At 40.7% G+C, this 25830-nt stretch overlaps 2 protein-coding genes and 1 long non-coding RNA gene across 4 annotated transcripts in view; 1 reads left to right on the top strand and 2 right to left on the bottom strand.

Moving 5' to 3' along the window:
• Position 1: 1 nt before the first annotated feature.
• On the top strand, positions 2-14866 carry LOC139532702 (uncharacterized). The gene is made up of 2 exons (XR_011666636.1): positions 2-409; positions 14173-14866. It is a non-coding gene; the product is annotated as an uncharacterized lncRNA (long non-coding RNA).
• LOC139532696 (OX-2 membrane glycoprotein-like) overlaps positions 4697-25830 on the bottom strand; it is a 36418-nt gene continuing 15284 nt past the window's right edge. The window contains exons 3-4 of one of the 2 annotated variants that reach the window (XM_071330636.1): positions 7578-7742; positions 4697-5366 (exon numbers count right to left, since the gene is read on the bottom strand). In XM_071330636.1, the coding sequence (XP_071186737.1) occupies positions 5113-5366; positions 7578-7742 (419 nt within the window). In that variant the 3' untranslated portion in view covers positions 4697-5112. Of the gene's footprint in view, positions 5367-7577; positions 7746-25830 lie in introns of both variants that reach the window. The other variant, XM_071330635.1, reaches the window with a different exon arrangement.
• Positions 13393-17637, bottom strand: LOC139532693 (OX-2 membrane glycoprotein-like). Its single transcript, XM_071330632.1, has 5 exons — positions 17403-17637; positions 16894-17235; positions 15612-15947; positions 14883-14981; positions 13393-14669 (listed from the first exon to the last, which is right to left on the bottom strand). The coding sequence occupies exons 1-5, from the start codon at positions 17440-17442 to the stop codon at positions 14605-14607; spliced, it is 882 nt and encodes a 293-aa protein (XP_071186733.1). The 5' UTR covers positions 17443-17637; the 3' UTR covers positions 13393-14604.

Below are 25830 nucleotides of genomic sequence, written 5' to 3'. Positions count from 1 at the left end.
GGATAGTTTAAAAAATAACAAGCTCTGTTCTGCAACCTTGTTGGCCAATTTTGAATGTGGCTTTGTGTTGTGAGCTCCTCCCACAGAGGTAAGGACAGTTGCTAGTCTCTACAGCTCCTCCTCCAGTGAAAGTGAAAGTAAACACAGAACAGTATCAGGAAAACACCATTACAAGGTTGGAGGTAATAACATTATGTATCATCATAGCTAAGTGAATCTAACGGTGAGATTAACTTAACATATATGAAGGTTTTTCCCTTGTGTGTGTCATTACCATTGCTTGCTCAAAGATGTAGCTGTGAAGTAAGTCTCTCCCTACAGCCGTTTGACTGGCCCAGCAAATTGAGTGTGAAATCAAAGATAAGGGTGGCGTTTGAACTCTGCTCTACACAGCAAGCAGATTTGATTTGTAAGTACTGTATATTATACATGTGTAGCCAGCATGCACAACCAAGTGTGTGTGAGAAAGACATGTAAGATATTCATGTGTCAAGGGGAAAATGGACTAGCCTGAATACCAGTCTCTAGCTAACATTCAATGTTTTATAAGAAACATTTATGTGTTGAAAATTCAAAATTGTTTGCATAGTCAACTTACACACAGCTCTGATACACACGCTTACCCCACCAGACATGCCACCAGGGTTTTTTTCATAGTCCCCAAATCCAGAAAAAATGTAAGAGTCCAGTATTATATAGAGCCATTATTGCAGATCTGTCTCCTGACCCTAAGACTCAGTTTCCCCTCGTCTGGAGGTCCCTGCCTGGTCCGGTTGGGGAGTCTCCGCCAGAGCCAGAGCCCTTTACGCTGTCATAGAGCTACTACCTGGTCCTGCTCTAGAGGACAAGCCAGTTCCTGCCAATGGAGCCCAGAGCGCTCCCTCCTTCCAGTCTCAGACTGTGTCAGACCCAGAGACTGTTTCCTCTGACAACTCTGCCCCTAGTACAGATACCCTGCTGGTATCCCCAACAGTATCCCTGAATCCAGGCTGTATCACATCCGGCTGTGATTGGGAGTCCCATGGGGCGGCACACAATTGGCCCAGCGTTGGCCGGGATAGGCCGTCATGGTAAATAACAATTTGTTCTTAACTGTCTTGCCTAGTTAAATAAAGGTTAAAAATGTAAAATATTTCCTTTTAATGTTATTAGCCTACCTCCTCTCTTTCTCTATTGTTGCTTCATTCTTTCCTCCTTTCAACAGTTAAATTAAATAAGTTCCGTTGTCCATATCGTCATCATTCTAATGACATCCTTGAATAATATAGGACTAGAATTAGATGCAGAAGAAGGCTTTCACTTCTTTTCAGGAAGATTGAATGGTTATGGGTTTGAATAAATAACTGCCATAGGGTACTGCCATCACGCGTTCGCTTTTCTGCTGTATCTAACAGCAGAAATTCAGCAAAAAAGAACTTGCATCCGTATTCGAATAGTCTTGCTATAAGAAATAAAAAAACTAATGTCCAGCAAGCTGTTATTTAGGGCTAGTTTCCCGCTACCGGGACACCTGCGGACAACATCCGGTGACATTGCAGGGCGCGCAAATTCAAATAAATATTTGTAATATTAAACATTCATGAACATGCAAGTGTCTCATATCATTTAAAAGCTTAACTGTTTGTTAATCCAACTGCGTTGTCAGATTTCAAAAAGGCTTCACGGCGAAAGCATACCATGCGATTATCTGCGGACAACGCCCCACGTCAACATATTTTTCAACCAGCACAGGCTTCACAAAATGACAAATAACGATTAAATAAATCACTTACCTTTGAAGATCTTCCTCTGTTTGCAATCCCAATGGTCCCAGCCACAACATGAATGGTCGTTTTGTTTGATAAAATCCTTCTTTATATCCTTAAAAGTCTGTTTAGTTGGCGCCATTGATTTCAGTAATCCACTAGTTCAACATGCAGACAAAGAAGTCCAAAAGCTACAGGGAAAATTAGTCCAAATAAGTCAAGCAACGTTTCTATATAATCCACAGGTAGTCTAAATGTAAATAAACTATGATATTTCACACGGAAAGTACTATGTTCAATTGGAAAGGAAAATTCATAAGCGCGCCAAAGGAGACTGATTTGGTTCAGGTGCTCTCCTAACAAAAACTCCAAATACTTGTTCGTTTTTCAAAAAAGAAGCCTGAAACCTTGAATAAAGACTGTTGACATCGAGTGCCATAGGAATTGCAATTTGGGTGACGGACATATATATATATAAGAGCCTGGGAGCTGAAAAAAATCACATTTGGTCGGATTTTTGCCTGCCATATTAATTCTGTTATAGTCTCAGACATTATTTTAAGTTTTAGAAACTTCAGAGTGTTTTATATCCAATGCTACCAATTATATGCATATCCTGGCTTCTGGGCCTGAGTAACAGGCAGTTTACTTTGGGCACGTCAGTCAGGCGGAAATTCAGGGAACTGCCCCCTAGCCCTAAGAAGATTTATAGTCTAGCTTTTCTTGCATAGGACTCCAAGAGCTACGGATCGCTTTTTAAGGAGAGGCCAACGGAGCACAGCTGCTTGCATAATACACAAGCGACAGAAGCTATAAATTAGGAGCCTATTATGCATAATCCATAATCAATTAGCTAAATATCAGGCTAATGCTGCATTGAATGTATTACCTGACTTAGGTAGCCTAGGACATCAATATATAGGGCTATATGTCAATCTAGAACAGGATTATCTATTTTGGATGCAATTTGAATGGAGTTGACGGAGAGAGAGACAGAGTGCTCACGCGTGCACTGATTTAAAGCAATAATATTCAAGTAATAGGCTGTTTTATAAATCTGCAGTTGCAATTAAAAAAAATTTAAAACAAGGTGACTCCCGAAAGCCAGAAGGAGATGAGTAAATTAGACACACATTTGGTCTTTATATTACTGTAGGATAGGCAATGCTGCAGTAAATGTAGGCCTACCTGTCACTAGAAAAAAAGTTTCCATGATACGTATGTCTGATGATTCATCAAGCAGGGGTCATAGAGAATCCAGATTTAAACATCACATATCATTTAACAGTTCCATTTCACGGAATACTGTTCATATACATAGTTTATTAATTTACCGGTTTCTCGCAGTTATTTATCCAGGTAAAAGGGAGCGGTTTTGGGCGGTAATCCCGGTAAATCTCTGTTACCGGTTTCCCGCCATTCAACCCTAAAGTGTAGCTGTACTATTATGTAGGAACGTTTACCAAACTTGTAGTTATGTGTGAAGCCGTTAGTAATGTGTGTCATCTATCTGTAGTAAAAATGTTAAAAAGGCAATAGAAATAAGGTAGTTATTAGTATTTATTCAATGTTACTGTGAAATACTAACAGCTGATTTTCCAGAGGGAAGTGAACAACCAGAAACCCATTTAAACCAATGTGTGATAAACTGGAAAAATGTTCCCTAATATCTTTTAACAAGACAATTGAGCAAGCTTCTGTAAAATACACAAATCATCAACATAAACCTTGTACTTGAAAGTTTACTGAAGACAGGCGTAGCACTAAATACATGTAAACAAAAGTGAGTTATCACAAAGACACAATTTACAGCCAAACATACATTCATCAGACATAGGAATTTTATTAAATATAAATCAGGGGTCTCCACATGGTGGTGCAGGTTTTTGCTCCGGCCCAGTTCTACCACACCTGATTCTAATATTCAAGGTTTTAATAAGCAGCTGACTAGTAGTATCGTGTGGTGTAGAACAGTCAGAAGTTACAAATATCACAGCTGAGCTGCAGCACGTCACCAAAGACAATACACCGAGTGTATAAAACATTAGGAACACCTTCCTAATATTGAGTTGCATCCCCTTTTGCCCTCAGAAATAATCCTAAATGTTTAGAAGATTTTATTTTACTCTTACACCCTCACACACTCAAAGTAACTTGGAAAACATGGATTGAGCTAGTGGTTAGATAATGCAAATGGTAGCAAGGATATAGGAGTCAACTTTGTCTCATGGCCATTTCTAGGTTTATCTTATCCCATAATTGTCAATTTACTACATTAGCAAGAGGTTCACAATACAGAGTTTGAATGATCCTCTTTGATTCGTCGTTGAAGTAAAAATTGTAGATTGTAGAAGAGGTTGGGGAGGAAAGCAAATCCAGACTAATTGTGGAGAAGAAAGTAGGCGTGGCATTTGGCCAGAGCAATGTGGATGGGTGGTCAGACTAAACCAAAATGGAGCTCTTCTTTTCTACTGTAAGTCTATATTTGTATTTTTAAACATTTTTTAACCAGGCAAGTCAGTTAAAAACAAATTCTTATTTACAATGACGGCCTACACCGGCCAAACCCGGACGACGCTGGGCCAATTGTGCGCTGCCCAATGGGACTCCCAATCACAGCGACTTGTGATACATCCTGGATTCGAACCAGGGTGTCTGTAGTGACGTCTCTAGCACTGCGATGGAGTGCCTTAGAACGCTGCACCACTCAGGATAGACCAACGAGTGATATATGTTATATTGTTGATGATAGAGAGTTATTCTAATGTTATCTTGAGTTTGTCTATTTTGTATAAAACCAGTTTGTGGAAGAATCCTAAACTTAAGAAGCCTAACTTCTGTACAGACAGACAGACAGGCAGGCAGACAGACAGACAGACAGACAGACAGACAGACAGACAGACAGACAGACAGACAGACAGACAGACAGACAGACAGACACATTTATTTAACTGACGTGGCACTCTTAAAATAAGAAAATAGTTGACTATGACTTGGCACTATTACAGTAAGTAAATAGGTTGACTATGACTTGGCACTATTACAGTAAGTAAATAGTTTGACTATGACTTGGCACTATTACAGTAAGTAAATAGGTTGACTATGACTTGGCACTATTACAGTAAGTAAATAGTTTGACTATGACTTGGCACTATTACAGTAAGTAAATAGGTTGACTATGACTTGGCACTATTACAGTAAGTAAATAGTTTGACTATGACTTGGCATTAAAACAATCCCTGAGTTTCCGCTGATCCAGATATTGGAGATTTGAGATTAACCTAGACCTATCATGCCAATTAACATGTATGTATTGACAAACCATGGCATCTTTCACCAGCCAATAAGACTTAATCACTAACTGAAATCACCATAGAAACCTCCTTAGTGGCACCACCAGAAGGCACCACACACTTAACCTTGGTGTCTTTGTAAGGTAGACAGGACACTGTTGCAGTAGTTGTGACAGTTCATTGGGGTGGGTGACATCGACCGTGGTGGAATGTTCTATCATTATGTGGTCCCAGGTTACTATAGGAACAGGTCGTCCAGTAGCAGAACAGGACAGAGCGGTGTGACTGTTGTTGGTTTGTGTGATGAGGAGTGAGGGTCCATACAGCTCTATAGGACAACAACAGACACAGTTCACAGTGAACAGCACATGAGTCATAAAGCAGGTATATAATTTTTATTTTATTTCACCTTTATTTAACCAGGTAGACCAGTTGAGAACAAGTTCTCATTTACAACTGCGACCTGGCCAAGATAAAGCAAATCAGTGCGACACAAACAACAACACAGAGTTACACATGGAATAAACAAACGTACAGTCCATAACACAATAGAAAAATATCAATATACTGTGTGTGCAAATGAGGTAAGATTAGGGAGGTAAGGCAATAAATAGGCTGTAGTGGCGAAATAATTACAATTTAGTAATTAAACACTGGAGTGATAGTTGTGCAGAAGATGAACGTGCAAGTAGAAGAAAAAAAATAACAATATGGGGATGAGGTAGTTGGATGGGCCATTTACAGATTGGCTATGTACAGGTGCAATGATCTGTGAGCTGCTCTGGCAGCTGATGCTTAAAGTTAGTGAGGGCGATATGAGTCTCCCTCACTAAATCTTCAGTGATTTTAGCAATTTGTTCCAGTCATTGGCAGCAGAGAACTGGAAGGAAAGGCGGCCAAACGAAGAATAGGCTTTGGGGGTGACCAGTGAGATATACCTGCTGGAGCGTGTGCTACGGGTAGGTGCTGCTATGGTGACCAGTGTGCTGAGATAAGGTGGGGCTTTACCTAGCAAAGACTAAAAGATGACCTGGAGCCAGTGGGTTTGACGACGGATATAAAGCGAGGGCCAGCCAACGAGAGCATACAGGTCGCAGTGGTGGGTAGTATATGGGGCTTTGGTGACAAAACAGATGGCACTGTGATAGACTGCATCCAATTTGCTGACTAGAGTGTTGGAGGCTATTTTGTAAATTACATCGCTGAAGTCGAGGATCGGTAGGATTGTCAGTTTTACGAGGTTATGTTTGGCAGCATGAGTGAAGGAGGCTTTGTTGTGAAATAGGAAACCGATTCTAGATTTAATTTTGGATTGGAGATGCTTAATGTTAGTCTGGAAGAAGACTTTACAGTCTAACCAGACACCTAGGTATTTGTAATTGTCCACATATTCTAAGTCAGAACTACCCAGATTAGTGATGCTGGATGAGCGGGCATGTGCGGGCAGTGATCGGTTGAAGAGCATGCATTTAGTTTTACTTGCATTTAAGAGCAGTTGGAGGCCACGGAAGGAGAGTTGTATGGCATTGAAGCTCGTCTGGAGGTTTGTTAGCACAGTGTCCAAAGAAGGGCCAGAAGTATACAGAATGGTGTCGTCTGCGTAGAGGTTGATCAGAGAATCACCAGCAGCAAGAGCGACATCATTGATGTATACAGAGAAAAGAGTCAGCCCGAGAATTGAACCCTGTGGCACCCCCATAGAGACTGACAGAGGTCCGGACAACAGGCCCTCCGATTTGACACACTGAACTCTGTCTGAGAAGTAGTTGGTGAACCAGGCGAGGCAGTCATTTGAGAAACCAAGGCTGTTGAGTCTGCCGATAAGAATGTGGTGATTGACAGAGTCAAGCCTTGGCCAGGTCAATGAATACGGCTGCACAGTATTGTCTTTTATCGATGGCGATTATGATATCGTTTAGGACCTTGAGCGTGGTTGAGGTGCACCCATGACCAGCTCGAAAACCAGATTGTATAGCGGAGAAGGTACGTTGGGATTCGAAATGGTCGGTGATCTGTTTGTTAACTTGGCCTTCAAAGACCTTAGAAAGGTAGGGTAGAATAGATATAGGTCTGTAACAGTTTGGGTCTAGAGTGTCACCCCCTTTGAAGAGGGGGATGACCGCGGCAGCGTTCCAATCTTTGGGGATCTCAGACGATACGAAAGAGAGGTTGAACTGGCTAGTAGTAGGGGTTGCAACAATTGCGGCGGACAATTATAGAAACAGAGGATCCAGATTGTCTAGCCCAGCTGATTTGTAGGGGTCCAGATTTTGCAACTCTTTCAGAACATCAGCTATCTGGATTTGGGTAAAGGAGAAATGGGGGAGGTTTTGGCAAGTTGCTGTGGGGGATGCAGGGCTGTTAACCGGGGTAGGGGTAGCCAGGTGGAAAGCATGGCCATCCATAGAAAAATGCTTATTGAAATTCTCAATTCTCGTGGATTTATCGATGTGGGAAATCAAATAAATGACATTGAGGTTCATTGATGATCATTGTTCCTGTCAACACCTACTCATTACATTATGCAGTAAGATTTTACCATTAATATGGAGGCAGGTCCTGCCACTGATAGGTCCATCTGGATAGGTGTTAAACAGACACTTGTAGCAGGACTCGTCTCCTCTTGACACTCCTCTGTTGACGATAGAGCAGTTCTGCAGTCCCTCGTCTTCAAACTCCACATTCCTCTGAAACGGTGGGTTGACTGCTGGTCCAAAGTAGACACACAATTCTATCAATCTTTAGGATGCAATATAACAGGGCTCTCAAACCCTGTTCCTGGAGAGATAACCTCCTGTAGGTTTATACTCCAACCCTGTTTCTAGAGAGATACCCTCCTGTAGGTTTATACTCCAACCCTGTTCCTGGAGAGATACCCTCCTGTAGGTTTATACTCCAACCCTGTTCCTGGAGAGATACCCTCCTGTAGGTTTATACTCCAACCCTGTTCCTGAAGAGATACCCTCTTGTAGGTTTATACTCCAACCCTGTTCCTGGAGAGATACCCTCCTGTAGGTTTATACTCTAACCCTGTTCCTGGAGTGATACACTTCTGCAGGTTTATACTCCAACTCCAGTTGTATCTAACATAAATCAACTCACAACCAGCTAATTATTAAAATCATGTGTGCTAGATTAGAGTTGGATTGAAAACCTATAGCACGGTAGCTCTCCAGGAACAGGGTTGGAGATTCCTGCAGTATAGAGTATAGTATTGTGATGTAGTACTCAGAAGGGCGAGTAGAGAACTAGTCTATAATCTAGTCTCGGTACAGTAGGAGGAAGTTATGAATGAAGGGGCTTTTAAACTGACAGCAGTATGGGTTAGTAACTGACTGCAGTATGGGTTAGTAACTGACTGCAGTATGGGTTAGTAACTGACTGCAGTATGGGTTAGTAACTGACATCAGTATGGGTTAGTAACTGACAGCAGTATGGGTTAGTAACTGACAGCAGTATGGGTTAGTAACTGACTGCAGTATGGGTTAGTAACTCACAGCAGTATGGGTTAGTAACTGACAGCAGTATGGGTTAGTAACTGACAGCAGTATGGGTTAGTAACTGACAGCAGTATGGGTTAGTAACTGACTGCAGTATGGGTTAGTAACTGACAGCTGTATGGGTTAGTAACTGACAGCAGTATGGGTTAGTAACTGACAGCAGTATGGGTTAGTAACTGACAGCAGTATGGGTTAGTAACTGACAGCAGTATGGGTTAGTAACTGACAGCAGTATGGGTTAGTAACTGACAGCAGTATGGGTTAGTAACTGACAGCAGTATGGGTTAGTAACTGACTGCAGTATGGGTTAGTACCTGACTGCAGTATGGGTTAGTAACTGACAGCAGTATGGGTTAGTAACTGACAGCAGTATGGGTTAGTAACTGACAGCAGAATGGGTTAGTAACTGACAGCAGTATGGGTTAGTAACTGACAGCAGTATGGGTTAGTAACTGACTGCAGAATGGGTTAGTAACTGACAGCAGTATGGGTAAGTAACTGACAGCAGTATGGGTTAGTAACTGACAGCAGTATGGGTAAGTAACTGACACCAGTATGGGTTCATGTGGTGAATTATTAAAGTAACATCAACTACAGAATGTGTGGACATCAGAGAATATAAGGAGCTATGGCTATAGATCAATCCTCTTAGTTTGTTCTCTGACTAAATCATTGTACACTATACAGTGACTTTCACTACACATACATTTCACTACATTACATTCATAATTTACCTTTAATTTAGCCTATAGCAGGGGTGTCAAGCTCATTGCATGGAGGGCTGAGTGTCTGCAGGTTTTTGTTTTTTCCTTTCAATTAAGACCTAGACAACCAAATGAGGTGAGTTCCTTACTAATTAGTGACCGTAATTCATAAATCTAGTGCGAGGGTGGAGCGAAATCCTGCAGACACTCGGCCCTCCGTGGAATGAGTTTGACACGTGGACTATAGGTACAGTTGAAGTCGGAAGTTTACATACACCTTAGCCAAATACATTTAAACTAAATTTTTCAGAATTCCTGAAATTTAATCCTAGTAAAAATTCCCTGTCTTAGGTCAGTTAGGATCACCACTTTTTTTAAGAATGTGAAATGTCAGAATAATAGTAGAGAATTATTTATTTCATATTTCATACATTTTGTCACATTCCCAGTGGGTCAGAAGTTTACATACACTCAATTAGTATTTGGTAGCATTGCCTTTAAATTGTTTAACTTGGGTCAAACGTTTTCGGTAGCCTTCCACAAGCTTCCATAAGTTGGGTGAATTCTGGCCCATTCCTCCTGACAGAGCTGGTGTAACTGAGTCAGGTTTGTAGGCCTCCTTGCTCGCAGATGCTTTTTCAGTTCTGTCCACACATTTTCTATGGGGTTGAGGTCAGGGCTTTGCGATGGCCACTCCAATACCTTGACTTTGCTGTCCTTTGGAAGTATGCTTGGGGTCATTGTCCATTTGGAAGACCATTTGCGACCAAGCTTTAGCTTCCTGACTGATGTCTTGAGATGTTGCTTCAATATATCCACATTATTTTCCTACCTCATGATGCCATCTGTTTTGGGAAGTGCACCAGTCCCTCCTGCAGCAAAGCACCCCCACAACATGATGCTGCCACCCCCGTGCTTCATGGTTGGGATGGTGTTCTTCGGCTTGCGAGCATCCCTCTTTTTCCTCCAAACATAATGATGGTCATTTAGGCCAAACATTTCTACTTTTGTTTCATCAGACCAGAGGACATTTCTCCAAAAAGTACGATCTTTGTCCCAATGTGCAGCTGCAAACCTTAGTCTGGCTTTTTTATGACGGTTTTGGAGCAGTGGCTTCTTCCTTGCTGAGCGGCCTTTCAGGTTATGTTTTGTACCTGTTTCCTTCAGCATCTTCACAAGGTCCTTTGCTATTGTTCTGGGATTGATTTGCACTTTTCACACCAAAGTACGTTCATCTCTAGGAGACAGAATGCGTCTCCTTCCTGAGCGTTATGACACGGCGTATTTATAATTGCGTACTATTGTTTGTACAGATGAACGTGGTGCCTTCAGGCATTTGGAAATTGCTCCCAAGGATGAACCAGACTTGTGGAGGTCTTCAATTTGTTTTCTGAGGTCTTGGCTGATTTTTTTTGATTTTCCAATGATGTCAAGCAAAGAGGCACTGAGTTTGAAGTTAGGCCTTGAAATACATCCACAGGTACACCTCCAATTGACTCAAATTATGTCAATTAGCCTATCAGAAGCTTCTAAAGCCATGACATCATTTTCTGGAATTTTCCAAGCTGTTTAAAGGCACAGTCAACTTAGTGTATGTAAACTTCTGACCCACTGGAATTGTGATACAGTGAAATAATCTGTCTGTAAACAATTGTTGGAAAAATTACTTGTGTCATGCACAAAGTAGATGTCCTAACCGACTTGCCAAAAATATAGTTTGTTCACAAGAAATTTGTGGAGCAGTTGAAAAACGAGTTAATGACTCCAACCTAAGTGTATGTAAACTTCCGAATTCAACTGTATACAGTGGGGCAAAAAAGTATTTAGTCAGCCACCAATTGTGCAAGTTCTCCCACTTAAAAAGATGAGAGGCCTGTAATTTTCATCATAGGTACACTTCAACTATGACAGACAAAATGAGAAAAAAAAATCCAGAAAATCACATTGTAGGATTTTTAATGAATTTATTTGCAAATTATGGTGGAAAATAAGTATTTGGTCACCTACAAACAAGCAAGATTTCTGGCTCTCACAGAACTGTAACTTCTTCTTTAAGAGGCTCCTCTGTCCTCCACTTGTTACCTGTATTAATGGCACCTGTTTGAACTTGTTATCAGTATAAAAGACATCTGTCCACAACCTCAAACAGTCACACTCCAAACTCCACTATGGCCAAGACCAAAGAGCTGTCAAAGGACACCAGAAACAAAATTGTAGACCTGCACCAGGCTGGGAAGACTCAATCTGCAATAGGTAAGCAGCTTGGTTTGAAGAAATCAACTGTGGGAGCAATTATTAGGAAATGGAAGACATACAAGACCACTGATAATCTCCCTCGATCTGGGGCTCCACGCAAGATCTCACCCCGTGGGGTCAAAATGATCACAAGAACGGTGAGCAAAAATCCCAGAATCACACGGGGGGACCTAGTGAATGACCTGCAGAGAGCTGGGACCAAAGTAACAAAGCCTACCATCAGTAACACACTACGCCGCCAGGGACTCAAATCCTGCAGTGCCAGACGTGTCCCCCTGCTTAAGCCAGTACATGTCCAGGTCCGTCTGAAGTTTGCTAGAGAGCAATTGGATGATCCAGAAGACGATTGGGAGAATGTCATATGGTCAGATGAAACCAAAATAGAACTTTTTGGTAAAAACTCAACTCGTCATGTTTGGAGGACAAAGAATGCTGAGTTGCATCCAAAGAACACCATACCTACTGTGAAGCATGGGGGTGGAAACATCATGCTTTGGGGCTGTTTTTCTGCAAAGGGACCAGGACGACTGATCCGTGTAAAGGAAAGAATGAATGGGGCCATGTATCGTTAGATTTTGAGTGAAAACCTCCTTCCATCAGCAAGGGCATTGAAGATGAAACGTGGCTGGGTCTTTCAGCATGACAATGATCCCAAACACACCGTCCAGGTAACGAAGGAGTGGCTTCGTAAGAAGCATTTCAAGGTCCTGGAGTGGCCTAGCCAGTCTCCAGATCTCAACCCCATAGAAAATCTTTGGAGGGAGTTGAAAGTCCGTGTTGCCCAGCAACAGCCCCAAAACATCACTGCTCTAGAGGAGATCTGCATGAAGGAATGGGCCAAAATACCAGCAACAGTGTGTGAAAAACTTGTGAAGACTTACAGAAAACGTTTGACCTCTGTCATTGCCAACAAAGGGTATATAACAAAGTATTGAGATAAACTTTTGTTATTGACCAAATACTTATTTTCCACCCTAATTTGCAAATAAATTCATAAAAAATCCTACAATGTGATTTTCTGGATTTTTCCCCCTAATTTTGTCGGTCATAGTTGAAGTCTACCTATGATGAAAATTACAGGACTCCCTCATCTTTTTAAGTGGGAGAACTTGCACAATTGGTGGCTGACTAAATACTTTTTTGCCCCACTGTATATAGCCTATACCTATATAAATAAAATAATGTATGTAGTGAAATACAGGTTTGAACTGCTGTAAAAAGCACTATATTTCATAAAGAAAAGCAATAGTATCAGCAATATTGTGTACATTCTGAAAATAATTCTGACAAATGCAGTATATCATGCATAAAACTAATTACCTCACCTTTTAGAAATGACTAGACTATTAGTATAATAAACAGGTAGTTGTAGTGTGCAGAAGACCTGGTGAAAATGTGAGTTCTCTTATAGAAAGGGAATTTTAATTTCCCTCTGTGTCCAACCAACATGAGGTTGAATCACATATGGCCCCTCCCCATACACCAGGCTAAAAGTAAACTCAGCTGGTGAGATTTAATTCATATATTTTTTATGTTTTTCTTCCATAGTGTGTAAGCCAATGTCAGAACCACTGTTTTACCAGTTTTAGTTGTGAAGTTTAAAGGAGCTCTTCTCAGGTAATAAAACAGATAGGAGCTGAAATATTACACACACATAGCCAAGTGAGCCTGGCGCAGAGCTATAAGAACCTACCCCTGATATGGTGATGGTATGGTATGGTACTGTAAACAAGGAGGAGCTATAACAACCTACCCCTGATTTTAAATGGTGATATTACTGTAAACAAGGAGGAGCTATAACAACCTACCCCTGATCTTAAATGGTGATGTTACTGAAACAGAGCTATAACAACCTACCCCTGATTTTAAGTTGTGATATTACTGTAAACAAGGAGACAATTGGCAGTTTTTTTTATTTTTAAATACAGCGAATAGTTTTATATCAAACAGGTGGTAACACAATCCATAAATCCATATAAAGAATGTTTTTGAATATTAAACAACCGAAAACATTGTACAGATCAAGCGAGAATAATTGCCTGATGTATAAACAGCGTCAAATCAAATGGAAATTGGAATCGAACACAACAAGCAACATCCATAATCAAAATAAATAACAATAGGAACTCAAACATGAGGATATAACAAACAATCAAAGAGCAAACATTATCACCATTACATTCTAAGGGCTTAAATACATTCACACATTACACTGACATAACATGAAGAAAAACAAAACTCTGTAGATCCATAGATTTATAATAACAATACACTGTAAACTTAACTTGAACAAAAGTGCAACAAGGTCAATCATATTGAAGTGGGTTGAAATAAAATAAATTACTAGGTTATTTAGAACAGAAAATAAATAGATCAATCTATTCTACTTGGTGTATGTTATAATAAAGTACATTCAAACAGTAGGTGGTGCTGTCCTAATAGATGAGGTAACCTAGCCTGACGACTCAAACTAAATTATTCCACTGCTTTGTCCTTCACTACATACTTTAGTCTGGATATGTTTAGTTTTTTTTTTTGAAGTTGTTTGTGGTGACGAGGGGCACGACGGGCGTTGTACAAAACAATGTCTTCAGCAATTGGATTGTCTCTAACCAATCAGAGTAACAGCCAATGATGAATTTTCAAACCTCTGTTTTACCCACGTGTGTTCTAGCTCTGACTCAACCCATCGTTACTGGACAAATCAGATGGCCCCTCAATGTGTTGGCATTCGGTGAAATGTTGGGGAGGTACTCAAATCCAGACTCATTGCGAAGAAGAAACTAACGTCCTTGGGCGTGGCGTTTGGCCGGAGCAAGGAGTTTGGGTAGCCAGGCAACAAGTAACCTACCTCATATCACAACACTCACCTACAAGAGGTCATCAATCTCTCAAACCTAAAAGTGACATTTCAGTACCTCTAAACAGCATTAACCATATCATGGCTTGTATAATGCATGTGTTAATTAGCTTATTTATGACCGTGTAAGAATGATTCAACAAGGTTCGACATCCAGGCTCAGTAACAACAGGTGCTCCAGTCCTCAACAAAAACAGCGGTCAGCTACAGTGCATATAAGCACGGTCAGCAACAACAGACAGATGTTTACACAATGCTCCTAACAGGGTCCTGCTCGTCTGCTGTGGTTGCCAACGCTGCTTGCCTGCAACCTGCCAGATAGAATGTGAAGGTTACTATACTGTACTACAGTGAATCTAAAAGGACGTTATCTATAAACATTCCTGAGCTCCAAGACATGTGTTGCTCACAGTTTGTCTGATAAAAGCCAGAACCATATATAGAGTTGATGACTCAATTCATTCCATTTGTCTTACTAAGACGATTAAAATAAAGATATTACAGATAATCTTGTGCGGACTCACCTTTTTTCTTTTGAAGCTCGACACAGCCAAAGATGACTAAAAGGGAAATGATTAGGAATACTGGAATGGCAACAGCCCACGGGGATGTCCTCTTGTCATCTGGAAGGTGAAACATGAAATTCCAGTGAGCATGTGTTTGGAGAGATAGCATTTACACTGAAGAGAAAGACGAGGAATTTTACACCCTTCCTTTTTAATGCATTCAGTTTGAATAACCTGTTGACATCATGTTCTGTCCCATCTATCCAATCATATCATCCATCACGTAGCTTCCCTGAGGGGCTGGAAACTACCCAGAACTCAACACAACACTTGACTACAGTGTGATTTTAAAAGGGAGTGACTCGTGATGCTTTACTATGGTAGTCAACATTAAACCCAACTGGTGAGATAACATTACTAACAGCACTAATAGCATCACAACATTAGCCTCTTGGAACCAGCCTGAAATCGCTGCCTTCTGTTTTCAGGAAACAGAATGTCGCGCTATTGCACGATGATGTTGGTCACAAGGCTATCACAACATGCCCCTGGGGATGATGTAGCCTGTTAAATAGAACGCCAAATTCATGTATCCAAATGTAAAATGTTTATTATTAATATCATGAATTTGGCATGCTGTTTATAGAGCTAGGGATGATGTTTTCTCAATGTTGTTTTCAGGTTGAACCATTCTGACACGCTAAAAGAGTATGGTTTAGAAGTATATAATACGTCAACATCACGTACCCTCTTCAACCTCCCTCTCTCTACTCTCTCCAGGGAGAATAGGAAGCAGGACCCGCTCGTGTCTCTGTGTCCTCATCCCATTGTTTATGATACAGTCCACGTATCCCCCTGAGCCTGGCAACAGTTGGAGGGTGATGTTGCTATTGGCTGTGACAGTTTGGTCTTTGTTAATGACAGTCCAGTTGTTAGGTGTCTTTATGAGTGCTGCTGCAGAAATGTTCCATTGGATCCAAGGTGCTGGTTTACCTGTGGCAGAGCAGCTGACCACAACTTCCATGTCTGAGTCAGGTTCAGTGCTGGGGACTTTTTGCATTGTGGCTCTCACTTCAGATACACCTTTGAATAGATGAAACAGGGAATATTAGATCATATTGAGTTTATTTATTTTACCAGACAGATCAATTAAGAAGAGCTTTCAAAATATGTATCATGTTTTCATATATGGTTTGACACCAGCCAATGTCCCTTATTAATGCATGCAGAGTTCATGGTCATTAAAATAAAATAAAATCCTGCCAGTGATGTAACAATGCCAATATGGTGATTTATAGTTGCAGTTAGCTGGTGTTCTAAAGCATAGTGTTTCTATTCCCTAATAAAACCCATAATAAACCCTTTACACGGCCCATACGGTATTATTCAGATATATCACTCCTTAGCAAATGTCCTGCAGTAAAGGGTGACTAAAGTATTATTCTATATTTGGCAATGCACCAGATGTAAGGACCTTTATATTACCTGTATTGGTGGTTTAGCTTAAAACTGTATTAGTGAAGCATCTACAGTACATTCGTAAAGTACTCAAACCGCTTCCCTTTTTCCACATTCAGTTACGTGACAGACTTATTCTAAAATTGATTAAATAAATACCAATTCCTCAATCTACACACAATATCCCACAATGACAAAGCAAAAACATGTTTAGACATTTTTGCAAATCTTAATTTTTTTTAAATCAATTTTAATCTGTAATGTAACAAAATGTGCAAAAAGTCAAGGGGTCTGAATACTTTCCGAATGTACTGAAGGTATTACTTATGAAGTCTTTATGAATGCTCCATAAGAGGATACCCCCAGTGACTTTCACTTCTATTCCAGTACCAGCACACCTGATTCAACTAGGTCTAATCAAGGGCTGGATAATTAGTTGACCAGGTGTGCTTGTACCTGTGCTTATTATTTTGAATTACAATATCACTTACATTAAAATGTTTTAACTTCAACTGAATAGAGAACAATAGAGGTACGCCCTAAAACTGTTATTATTCCGTGCATTAAATACCTTGAACAGTAAGACAAGTCTGCTTGCGTCTTGATCCACTCGGGTAAACATTGAAGGAACAAATATAGCAGGCGTCGTCCGACCATGTTACATTCTTCACGGTAATGGACGTCGAGTTGAGAGATGCCTCCGTGAAAACCACCTTGCCTCGGTGCGGGTCTATGATTTGAGCGCCAAACCGCTTGCTGTAGGTGGCCAGATTCTCCACCGAGTCGTCTTTGAACAGCCTCTGCCAGGTGACTTGCAGCACACCTGTCGGGTCTGCATGGGTGCAGGTATATGATGCGTCGGCATTGAAGTCAACCCTGGTGTCTCCTCTAGCTACGATGTTGACAGAGACCGCTACAAAAGGAAGAAGGCAAGTTAACAGGTAAATAAATAAAACAAGTTTAGCCTACATACAAAATAATCAATTACCTGTCAAACGTGGGAAATGTTGTTTACCTAACTAATCTTATTTTATATGAGCAGAATCAACCCCTAGTCAGAAGCCATGGAAAACAATTTACCTTCAGAGAGCAAGCATAAGAAAATGAGAAAAGTATTCATTCTCAGCTTGTGAATGTTGACTTATGCTCATGGTTTTGTTTCTCACGTTGGACCATAATATATTGCTTCGTTAGTTGCACGTGAAGTGAGTCAGATTCAACGAAAGTGAAAGAATGTTTTTGGAAAGCCCTTAAATTGTTGAGGGGGTATAGATTAGCCTAGTTCCCCAGTGGTTCCCGGCCGTAGCCAATTACAACGTGATATCTCCTGTAAAATACATGACAAGGAAGAAGGAACTGTTAGTTCTTTATTTGTTTTGTGGCGCACATTAGCCAGAAGCTGAATGACGTCATTGCAACAAAATAAACGCGGAAATATATTTATTTTGATGTTTAAAAAAATTGGTTCACATGCTCTGTGCCGAACTAAACTACAATGTAGAGGTCACCACATCAAAGGTATCGAAAGGCTACTGTAACCACAGCAAATTCCAAACCAATTGGCTGCTAATGCTCCACCCCAGAAACTAAACACGCCTACACTTGATAAACATAGCATAGCATACATTTCAGTCAGTCTACAGTACCAGTCAAAAGTCTGGACACACCTACTCATTCAAGGGTTTTTCTTTATTTTTACTAGTTTCTACATTGTAGAATAATAGTGAAGACATAGACGATGAAATAACACATATGGAATCATGTAGTAACCATAAGTGTTAAACAAATCAAAATATAGTTTAGATTTTTCAAAGTAGCCATCCTTTTGCCTTTGACCGCTTTGCACACTCTTGGCATTCTCTCAACCAGCTTCACCTGGAATGCTTTTCCAACAATCTTGAAGGAGTTCCCACATATGCTGAGCACTTGTTGGCTGCTTTTCCTGCGGTCCAATTCATCCCAAACCATCTCAATTGGGTTGAGGTTGGGTGATTGTGGAGGCCATCTGATGCAGCAGGAAAATCACTCTCTTTCTTTTTTTTCTTTTTTTTTCTTATTATTTTTTCTTCTTCTTTTTATTTTTATTTTTTTTATCCCCTTTTCTCCCCAATTTTCGCGGTATCCAATCGCTAGTAATTACTATCTTGTCTCATCGCTACAACTCCCGTACGGGCTCGGGAGAGACGAAGGTCGAAAGCCACGCGTCCTCCGAAGCACAACCCAACCAAGCCGCACTGCTTCTTAACACAGCGCGCCTCCAACCCGGAAGCAAGCCGCACCAATGTGTCGGAGGAAACACCGTGCACCTGGCCCCCTTGGTTAGCGCGCACTGCGCCCGGCCCGCCACAGGAGTCGCTGGAGCGCGATGAGACAAGGATATCCCTACCGGCCAAACCCTCCCTGACCCGGACGATGCTAGGCCAATTGTGCGTCGCCCCACGGACCTCCCGGTCGCGGCCGGATGCGACAGAGCCTGGGCGCGAACCCAGAGACTCTGGTGGCGCAGCTAGCACTGCAATGCAGTGCCCTAGACCACTGCGCCACCCGGGAGGCCCCCCCGGGAGGCCCCTCATCACTCTCTTTCTTGGTCAAATAGCCCTTACACAGCCTGGAGGTGTGTTGGGTCATTGTCCTGTTGAAAAACAAATGATAGTCCCACTAAGCGCAAACCAGATGGGATGGCGTATCGCTGCAGAATGCTGTGGTAGCCATGCTGGTTAAGTGTGCCTTGAATTCTAAATAAATCACAGACAGTGTCACCAGCAAAGCATCCTCACACCTCCACGCTTCACGGTGGGAACCACACATGCGGAGATCATCCGTTCACCTACTCTGCGTCTCACAAAGATACGGTGGTTGGAACCAAAAATCAAAAATTTGGACTCATCAGACCAAAGGACAGATTTCCACCGGTCTAATGTCCAATGCTAGTGTTTCTTGGCCCAAGCAAGTCTCTTCTTATTATTGGTGTCCTTTAGTAGTGGTTTCTTTGCAGCAATTTGACCATGAAGGTGTGACGCATGCAGTCTCCTCTGAACAGTTGATGTTGAGATGTGTGTGTTACTTGAACTCTGTGAAGCATTTATTTGGGCTGCAATTTCTGAGGCTGGTAACTCTAATGAATTTATCTATGGGTCTTCCTTTCCTGTGGCGGCCCTCATTAGAGCCAGTTTCATCATAGTGATTGAGGGTTTTTGCGACTGCACTTGAAGAAACTTTAAAAGTTCTTGTAATTTTCCGGATAGATTGACCTCCATGTCTTAAAGTAATGATGGACTGTCGTTTCTCTTTGCTTTTTTGAGCTCTTCTTGCCATAATATGGACTTGGTATTTTACCAAGTAGGGCTATCATCTGTAAACCACACCTACCTTGTCACAAAACAACTGATTGGCTGAAATGCATTAAGAAGAAAAGAAATTCCACAAATTAACTTTTAACAAGGCACACGTGTTAATTCAAATGCATTCCAGGTGACTACCTCATGAAGCTGGTTGAGAGAATGCCAAGAGTGTGCAAAGCTGTCAAAGCAAAGAGTGGCTACTTTGAAGAATCTCAAATATAAAATATATCATACACCTATACACTTTTTTGGTTACTACATGATAGCAAATGTGTCATTTCATAGGTTTGATGTCTTCACCATTATTCTACAATTTATAAAATAGTACAAATAAATGAAAACCCTTACATGAGTAGGTGTCCAAACTTTTGACTGGTACTGTACATAAAACATTTTACAATGTGGGAAATGATGACTCCGTGTTATGGTAATAAGGTGAGCATTTTATGAGTGAGACATTTTCAAGATTTTAAATCTATTACAGTAGTATGTGTGTCATAGGGGTTCACAGAGTTTTTACTACATGCTTCTCACATGAAGTGCTGCTCTGGAAATTGTGTCAGCAGGAAGTTCCCCGATTCTCCTCCTGGTGGTTGCTGGTCTCCATTGTTAATCTGGTTGTAGGGGTTGTGGGCTTTCCTCTTCCTAGGAGATGTGTAGTGCGTGACAGTGCCTGAATGTCATAGCAAAAGGGGGAAGTCCACTGCCCCAGTGGGTAGAAGACAGGATTGCATTACACAAGTGAAACTGAAAGCTCTTTAGATACTTATGTGACTTCCTTAATTGAAGGTGATGTTAACATCACGTTAGTGTAACCAGTGGTGTAAAAGTACAAATACTATCATGTACTTCTTAAGTAGTTTTTGGGTGTATCTGTACTTTACTTTACTATTTATTTTCTTGACAACTTTTACTCCACTACATTCCTAAATAAAATAAGGTACTTTTTACTCCCATACATTGTCCCTGACACCCAAAGGTACTCATTATATTTTGAATGTTTAGCAGGACAGGAAAATGGTCCAATTCTCGAAAATATCTGACGGACTCACTAAACACACATCTTTTGTTTGTAAATGTTGTCTGGTTTGCTTAATATAAGGAATTAGAAATTATTTATACTTTTACTACTTAAGTATATTTTAGCAATGACATTTACTTTTGATACTTAATTATAATTTTTTTTCCTTTGTGTAACTAGGCAAGTCCGTTAAGAATAAATTCTTATTTACAATGACAGCCTACCGGGGAACAATGGGTTAACTGCCTTGTTCTGGGGCAGAACGACGGATGTTAACCTTGTCAGCTCAGGGATTCAATCCAGCAACCTTTCGGTTACTGGCCCAACGCTCTAACCACTAGGCTACCTGCTGCACCACTTAATTATATTTAAATTCAAATACTTTTAGACTTTTACTCAAGTAGTATTTTACTGGTTGACTTTCACTTTTACTTTAGTCATTTTTTATTAAGGTATTGTTAAGTATGACAATGGGGTCCACCACAGAGTATAATATAGTTAATTTTATTATCATAATTGTAATGGTAAATTTTATTACGTCATAAACTGCATGTCTATTAAAGTATAATCCCATCATTCTATAATTTTACCCTTTACAGTCTAGCTAGGAGTAGCCTTAAGGGTGACAGGTAGCCTAGCGGTTAAGAGCTTTGGGCCAATAATCAAAAGGTTGCTGGTTCGAATCCTTGAGCCCACTCCAGGGTCGCCATCAATAATGCCTGATCTCAGAGGGTGTCTCGGGGAGTGGCCCAAGAGAAGGTCTGAGTCATGGTTACTGTAGAATGGAATAAATTAAAGAGGATCCACTACTGGAGGGTTATTACAATACTCTGGGCCACTCTCGGTGGCCTCGGTAGTAACTGAATCCAGTTCCAGGAAAGGAGAGCAGTCAAAATGATACTTACAGTAGACACTCATTGTCAGAAATCGCTGTACACTTTGAGATCCTGTGATTGTATAAAGGGTATTGGAATGTGTACTAAGAGTTATCTGGTAAAACTGAAAGTAGCCTAGTTTAGAGCGGCGGGCCAGTAACCAGAAGGTTGCCGGTGTAAATCCCATGCCAGACGGGAGAAACTTCTCCAGGGCTTCTGTATTGCAGTGTGTCACAACACTGTAGGGGCAAATTGTGTAAAAAGGTGTGTTCTAATCCGAACATCTGAACCAAACATTTTCATTATTTCTTGGTGTTATGTTCCCCATTTTCTGTGTTGTGGTTTGTTAGGTGTGTGTTTCAGAATGGCTTCCTAAAATCCCCCCCCAAGCAGCTGATTGGTCGACTCCATGGCTAATTGGAGAGCTGACCCCGCCCCCTCATCAGGAAGCAGCTGTCTCCAATTACCAACTCCTTCTGAAGCTATATAAGAACCAGTGATCTGTTGCGCAGAAAGAGAGGTCATTGCTGAGAGGTCATTGCTGATGGCTGTGGGTTATTTACTGTGTTGGTTGTTCTCAGAGGGAGATGATTAGTATGTCCTGTGTTTTCGTTTTTGCGCAGATGTATAATTTGTTGCCAGTATTTTTGTAGCCGGTTCTAATAAGGTATGTCTGTGACCAAAAGGACTGTTTTTGATTGTGAAATAGTTAGTAAAAAAAATGTTTGTTTGTTCCCAGGGGGGAAGGGGAAGGCACCTATGGAGTGCTTAGGCAAGAGGCCCGCGGGCATACATATACCCGTAGTATATTCACTGTCTAGGGGGCACACTAGGTAAGACCTAGGCGGACCACCCCCTGTATTTTGGTTAGTTCACCAGGTGTTGATAAGTTAGGCAAGTAGTGGGTAGGCAGGTAAAGTAGGAGAGGGGGCTTTGATATTTACTTTCTTTGCTTTGGTTCCGTCCAGACCCTTTTCCCCAAAATTACCGTGTGACGGAATAAATTCCTTGTCAACGGTACAATTCTCTGCCTTTTGTCCTTACTCGTACCTTCAGTCCATACCTCTTTCACTTCACAGAGAGTTGAGTTGTAGCAGGGTGTTGCGTTCCCTCTGCATAGAGGCGTGCGTAACACTTGGGAAGAACCTGTTTTTAATATTCTGATTAACAGTTGCGGTCTTAAATTACTGTGGTGACATTGATGCATGTGATGCTGTCTCACTCAACCAGAGGATGATTCCAGCTGCATCTCAACACTTACATATCTAATGTACATAAAAACAGACACAGTGAAAAGACAAAGACGATAACATTTTCTGAAACACATATTTCTTAACAATTGATGTAGTCTACAGCACAGAATATAGAAATATAAGGTATGTTACAAACACAACGGTAAAAAATCTAAAGTATGGAGAGAATTCAGTACAATCAGGTGATGCAAGGCTCTTACACAAATATAAAGCATTCCCATATGTCATCAGACAGGGCACTTTTCTGGAATTCTTACTTCAGAAATGTTGCATCACTATCCGTTCATAGAGCTGTGACAAGTCCTTATTCAAATGCAGCACAGCGACACCTAGTGGAACTGCAGTTTTATTTTCCTTTTTGTTTCTTAAAAAAAAACAGGAATTAAAATGACTGATTTAATAATGCATGTTGCTGTAAAGGTGACAGACACTCATGGCCTGTCTCTACTGTTCAGCAACACTAAAACCAGAGGGAGCCATAGTAATACTGTGGTTCCCTCTGGTACTACACACATACATGCATACCTACATACACAGTACCAGTCAAAAGTTTGGACACCCCTACTCATTTGAGGGTTTTTCTTTGTTTTTACTTTTTTCTAAGTTGTAGAATAATAGTGAAGACATCAAAGCTATGAAATAACACATGGAATCATGTAGTAACCCAAAAAAATTAAACAAATCAAAATATACTACAGAGTTACGGCGAGTCGCAAAGAAAACAGGAGCTGCCTCCACTATTCCAGCACCGTTTCAACTTCAACATTTCAACATCTAATCACCTATACTTAGTCTAATGAAGTGATAACTAAAAGATACCCAAAACGATTTAGTCCGATCAATGTAAGCTAAATATGTGGCTGTCCATGGTACTGATTTCTGTGTGTGTGTGCGTGCAAGTAGAAAAAACATGTTGACTCGCCCTACTTGTAGAGAAACACCAATGCCATCCTCCTCTTTCATGTTGCCGAAACGGTCTATCACTCTGTCATACAGTACATGCTTTTAGTTTTTGTTGTCCTAGGCTACCTGGCTAAAATACTTGCTCGCTAGACTAACTTCTTTTCATGGACAACGATACACCAGGCCAGCTAGGTAACATTAGCATACTACATCTAGCTACATGTTGAACTTCCATCCTCTCAAGCCAGGAGCACAATGTACTAATTTATGGTTGGATCAGAATTGCTGTTATAATCATTGGCCAGTACAGAGAATTAAGTAAAACCAGTCCAAATCCCTATCTCCATCCATGGCTATTTTGGGAAAGGGACGATTTTTAGCTTGCTAGTTAGCCACCGGAGTACAACAACACAACAAGATGCAACAATTCAAGTTTTTTTTCTGTCAATAAAGACGTTTGGCTTGTGATGTGATTGGTCTGAAGCCAAATCCACACAGGCTTCCCTTGACACTTTTTTATTTCCTTTTTTTATTTATTTTTTGGTGCACCAGGACCATTCACAGCTGAATGATTGACTTTTTCAGGTGGCGTTTTAATGTCTTTCACGCACATTCAGTTTCAGGACAGGTCTGATTTATAATGGGTGTCACGCCCTGACCATAGAGAGCCCTTGGTTCTCTATGGTGTTTAGGTCAGAGCGTGACTAGGGGGGTGTTCTAGTAATTTATTTTCTATGTGGCTGGTTTGTATGGTTCCCAATTAGAGGCAGCTGATAATCGTTGCCTCTAATTGGGGATCATATTTAGGTAGCCTTTTTCCCACCTGTGTTTTGTGGGATATTGTTTGTGTTAGTGTGTTTGAGCACTACGTGGTCACGGTCTTTGTAAGTTTTGTTATTTTGTCTCTAGTTTCACTTTGTAGTTAAAGATGTGGAATTCAATTCACGCTGTGCCTTGGTCCGCTCATTTCCAAGCTCGAGACAATGGGAAACGGTAATGTAGCGAAGTAGAAGTTGTCAAAAATAAAGTACAGGTACCACAAGAAACTATTTAAGTAAAAATACTTTCAAGTATTACTTAAGTACTTTACACAACAGCATTATGGTTGGTCCGACATTACACTTGACAGTCATTCCCCCCACTTATCACTCTATTTTATATATTTTAATGGGCAGACAGATGTTTTGATGGGCAGACAGATGTCTTTATTTCAGTCACTGCCAACAGGAAGGTAAACAGATTGAGTGTACTGTTTCATGGGATTTAGATTGAGCAAAAAGTAAAGTTTAAAAATTAAAGTTGATTTCTTATTGGCTAACTGCACCCCACAGCACCAGAAGCAGAAGCAGCCTGAATACAAACATACTGGCCAACTGCAGAACCAAACATGACTTACTCAATGTTGTCTGCTCAGACTGAGTACAGAACTCAACGTCTATCCAACGTTAGTTGTTCAATAGAGAAACAAAGTCAAACTTGGGTTGACTAGTTATAATGGACCTTGAGAGCTGATAGGAGGAAGTGGTTCTGTTTTCTAGCTTCTACCTGTCTTACTGTTTCACAGAAACACTTGGACCTCTGCTAGTGCATCTTGGTCTTTGCAAAGCACTACAGAGAGGCCAAATTAATAACTGCATACACCTCAACAGGTCCACTTCCTTCTTTAGAACAAAAACAATGATAGATTCTGCACCACCACAAGGCTGAAGGGTTCTTATATCTTATAAGCCTGATGTAGATAATGGTTTGTTTTCCTCTTGAGCAGGTATTCCCAAACTGGGGTACACGCAATGCTGTCGGGGAATGAAAAATAAAAATGTGATTCACTTTTTTTTTTAAATATGTTTATTATATATATTTTATATTTATATTATATATATATTATATATATATTTTCCTTCACACTTTCAAACTGTCCATTTAGATTTTCCAACGTGGCTATACATTTGGGTGAGGTTTTTTTATCGCCTGAGTAGCCTCGTTTCACTGACAAAAATAAAATTAAACCATCTAGTGTTCAGCGAAATAACAACACAATGTCAAATACAGGTAGCCTAGTCAAATAATTAACATCCAATCACTTTAACCGTTTCTCTCTTGCGGGAATTCCACTAA

The sequence above is a fragment of the Salvelinus alpinus genome, chromosome 10, assembly GCF_045679555.1.
Source record: "Salvelinus alpinus chromosome 10, SLU_Salpinus.1, whole genome shotgun sequence".
Lineage (NCBI taxonomy): Eukaryota > Metazoa > Chordata > Actinopteri > Salmoniformes > Salmonidae > Salvelinus > Salvelinus alpinus.
This window is presented reverse-complemented; position numbering and strand designations above follow the sequence as displayed.

Coding starts and splice junctions, on each gene's coding strand:
- LOC139532693 (XM_071330632.1), bottom strand. CDS start 17,442: ATGAATACTTTTCTCATTTTCTTATGCTTGCTCTCTGAAG. Junction 17,236..17,402: donor CTTATGCTTGCTCTCTGAAG/GTAAATTGTTTT, acceptor TTCCTTTTGTAG/CGGTCTCTGTCAACATCGTA. Junction 14,670..14,882: donor CGAGCTTCAAAAGAAAAAAG/GTGAGTCCGCAC, acceptor TCTATCTGGCAG/GTTGCAGGCAAGCAGCGTTG.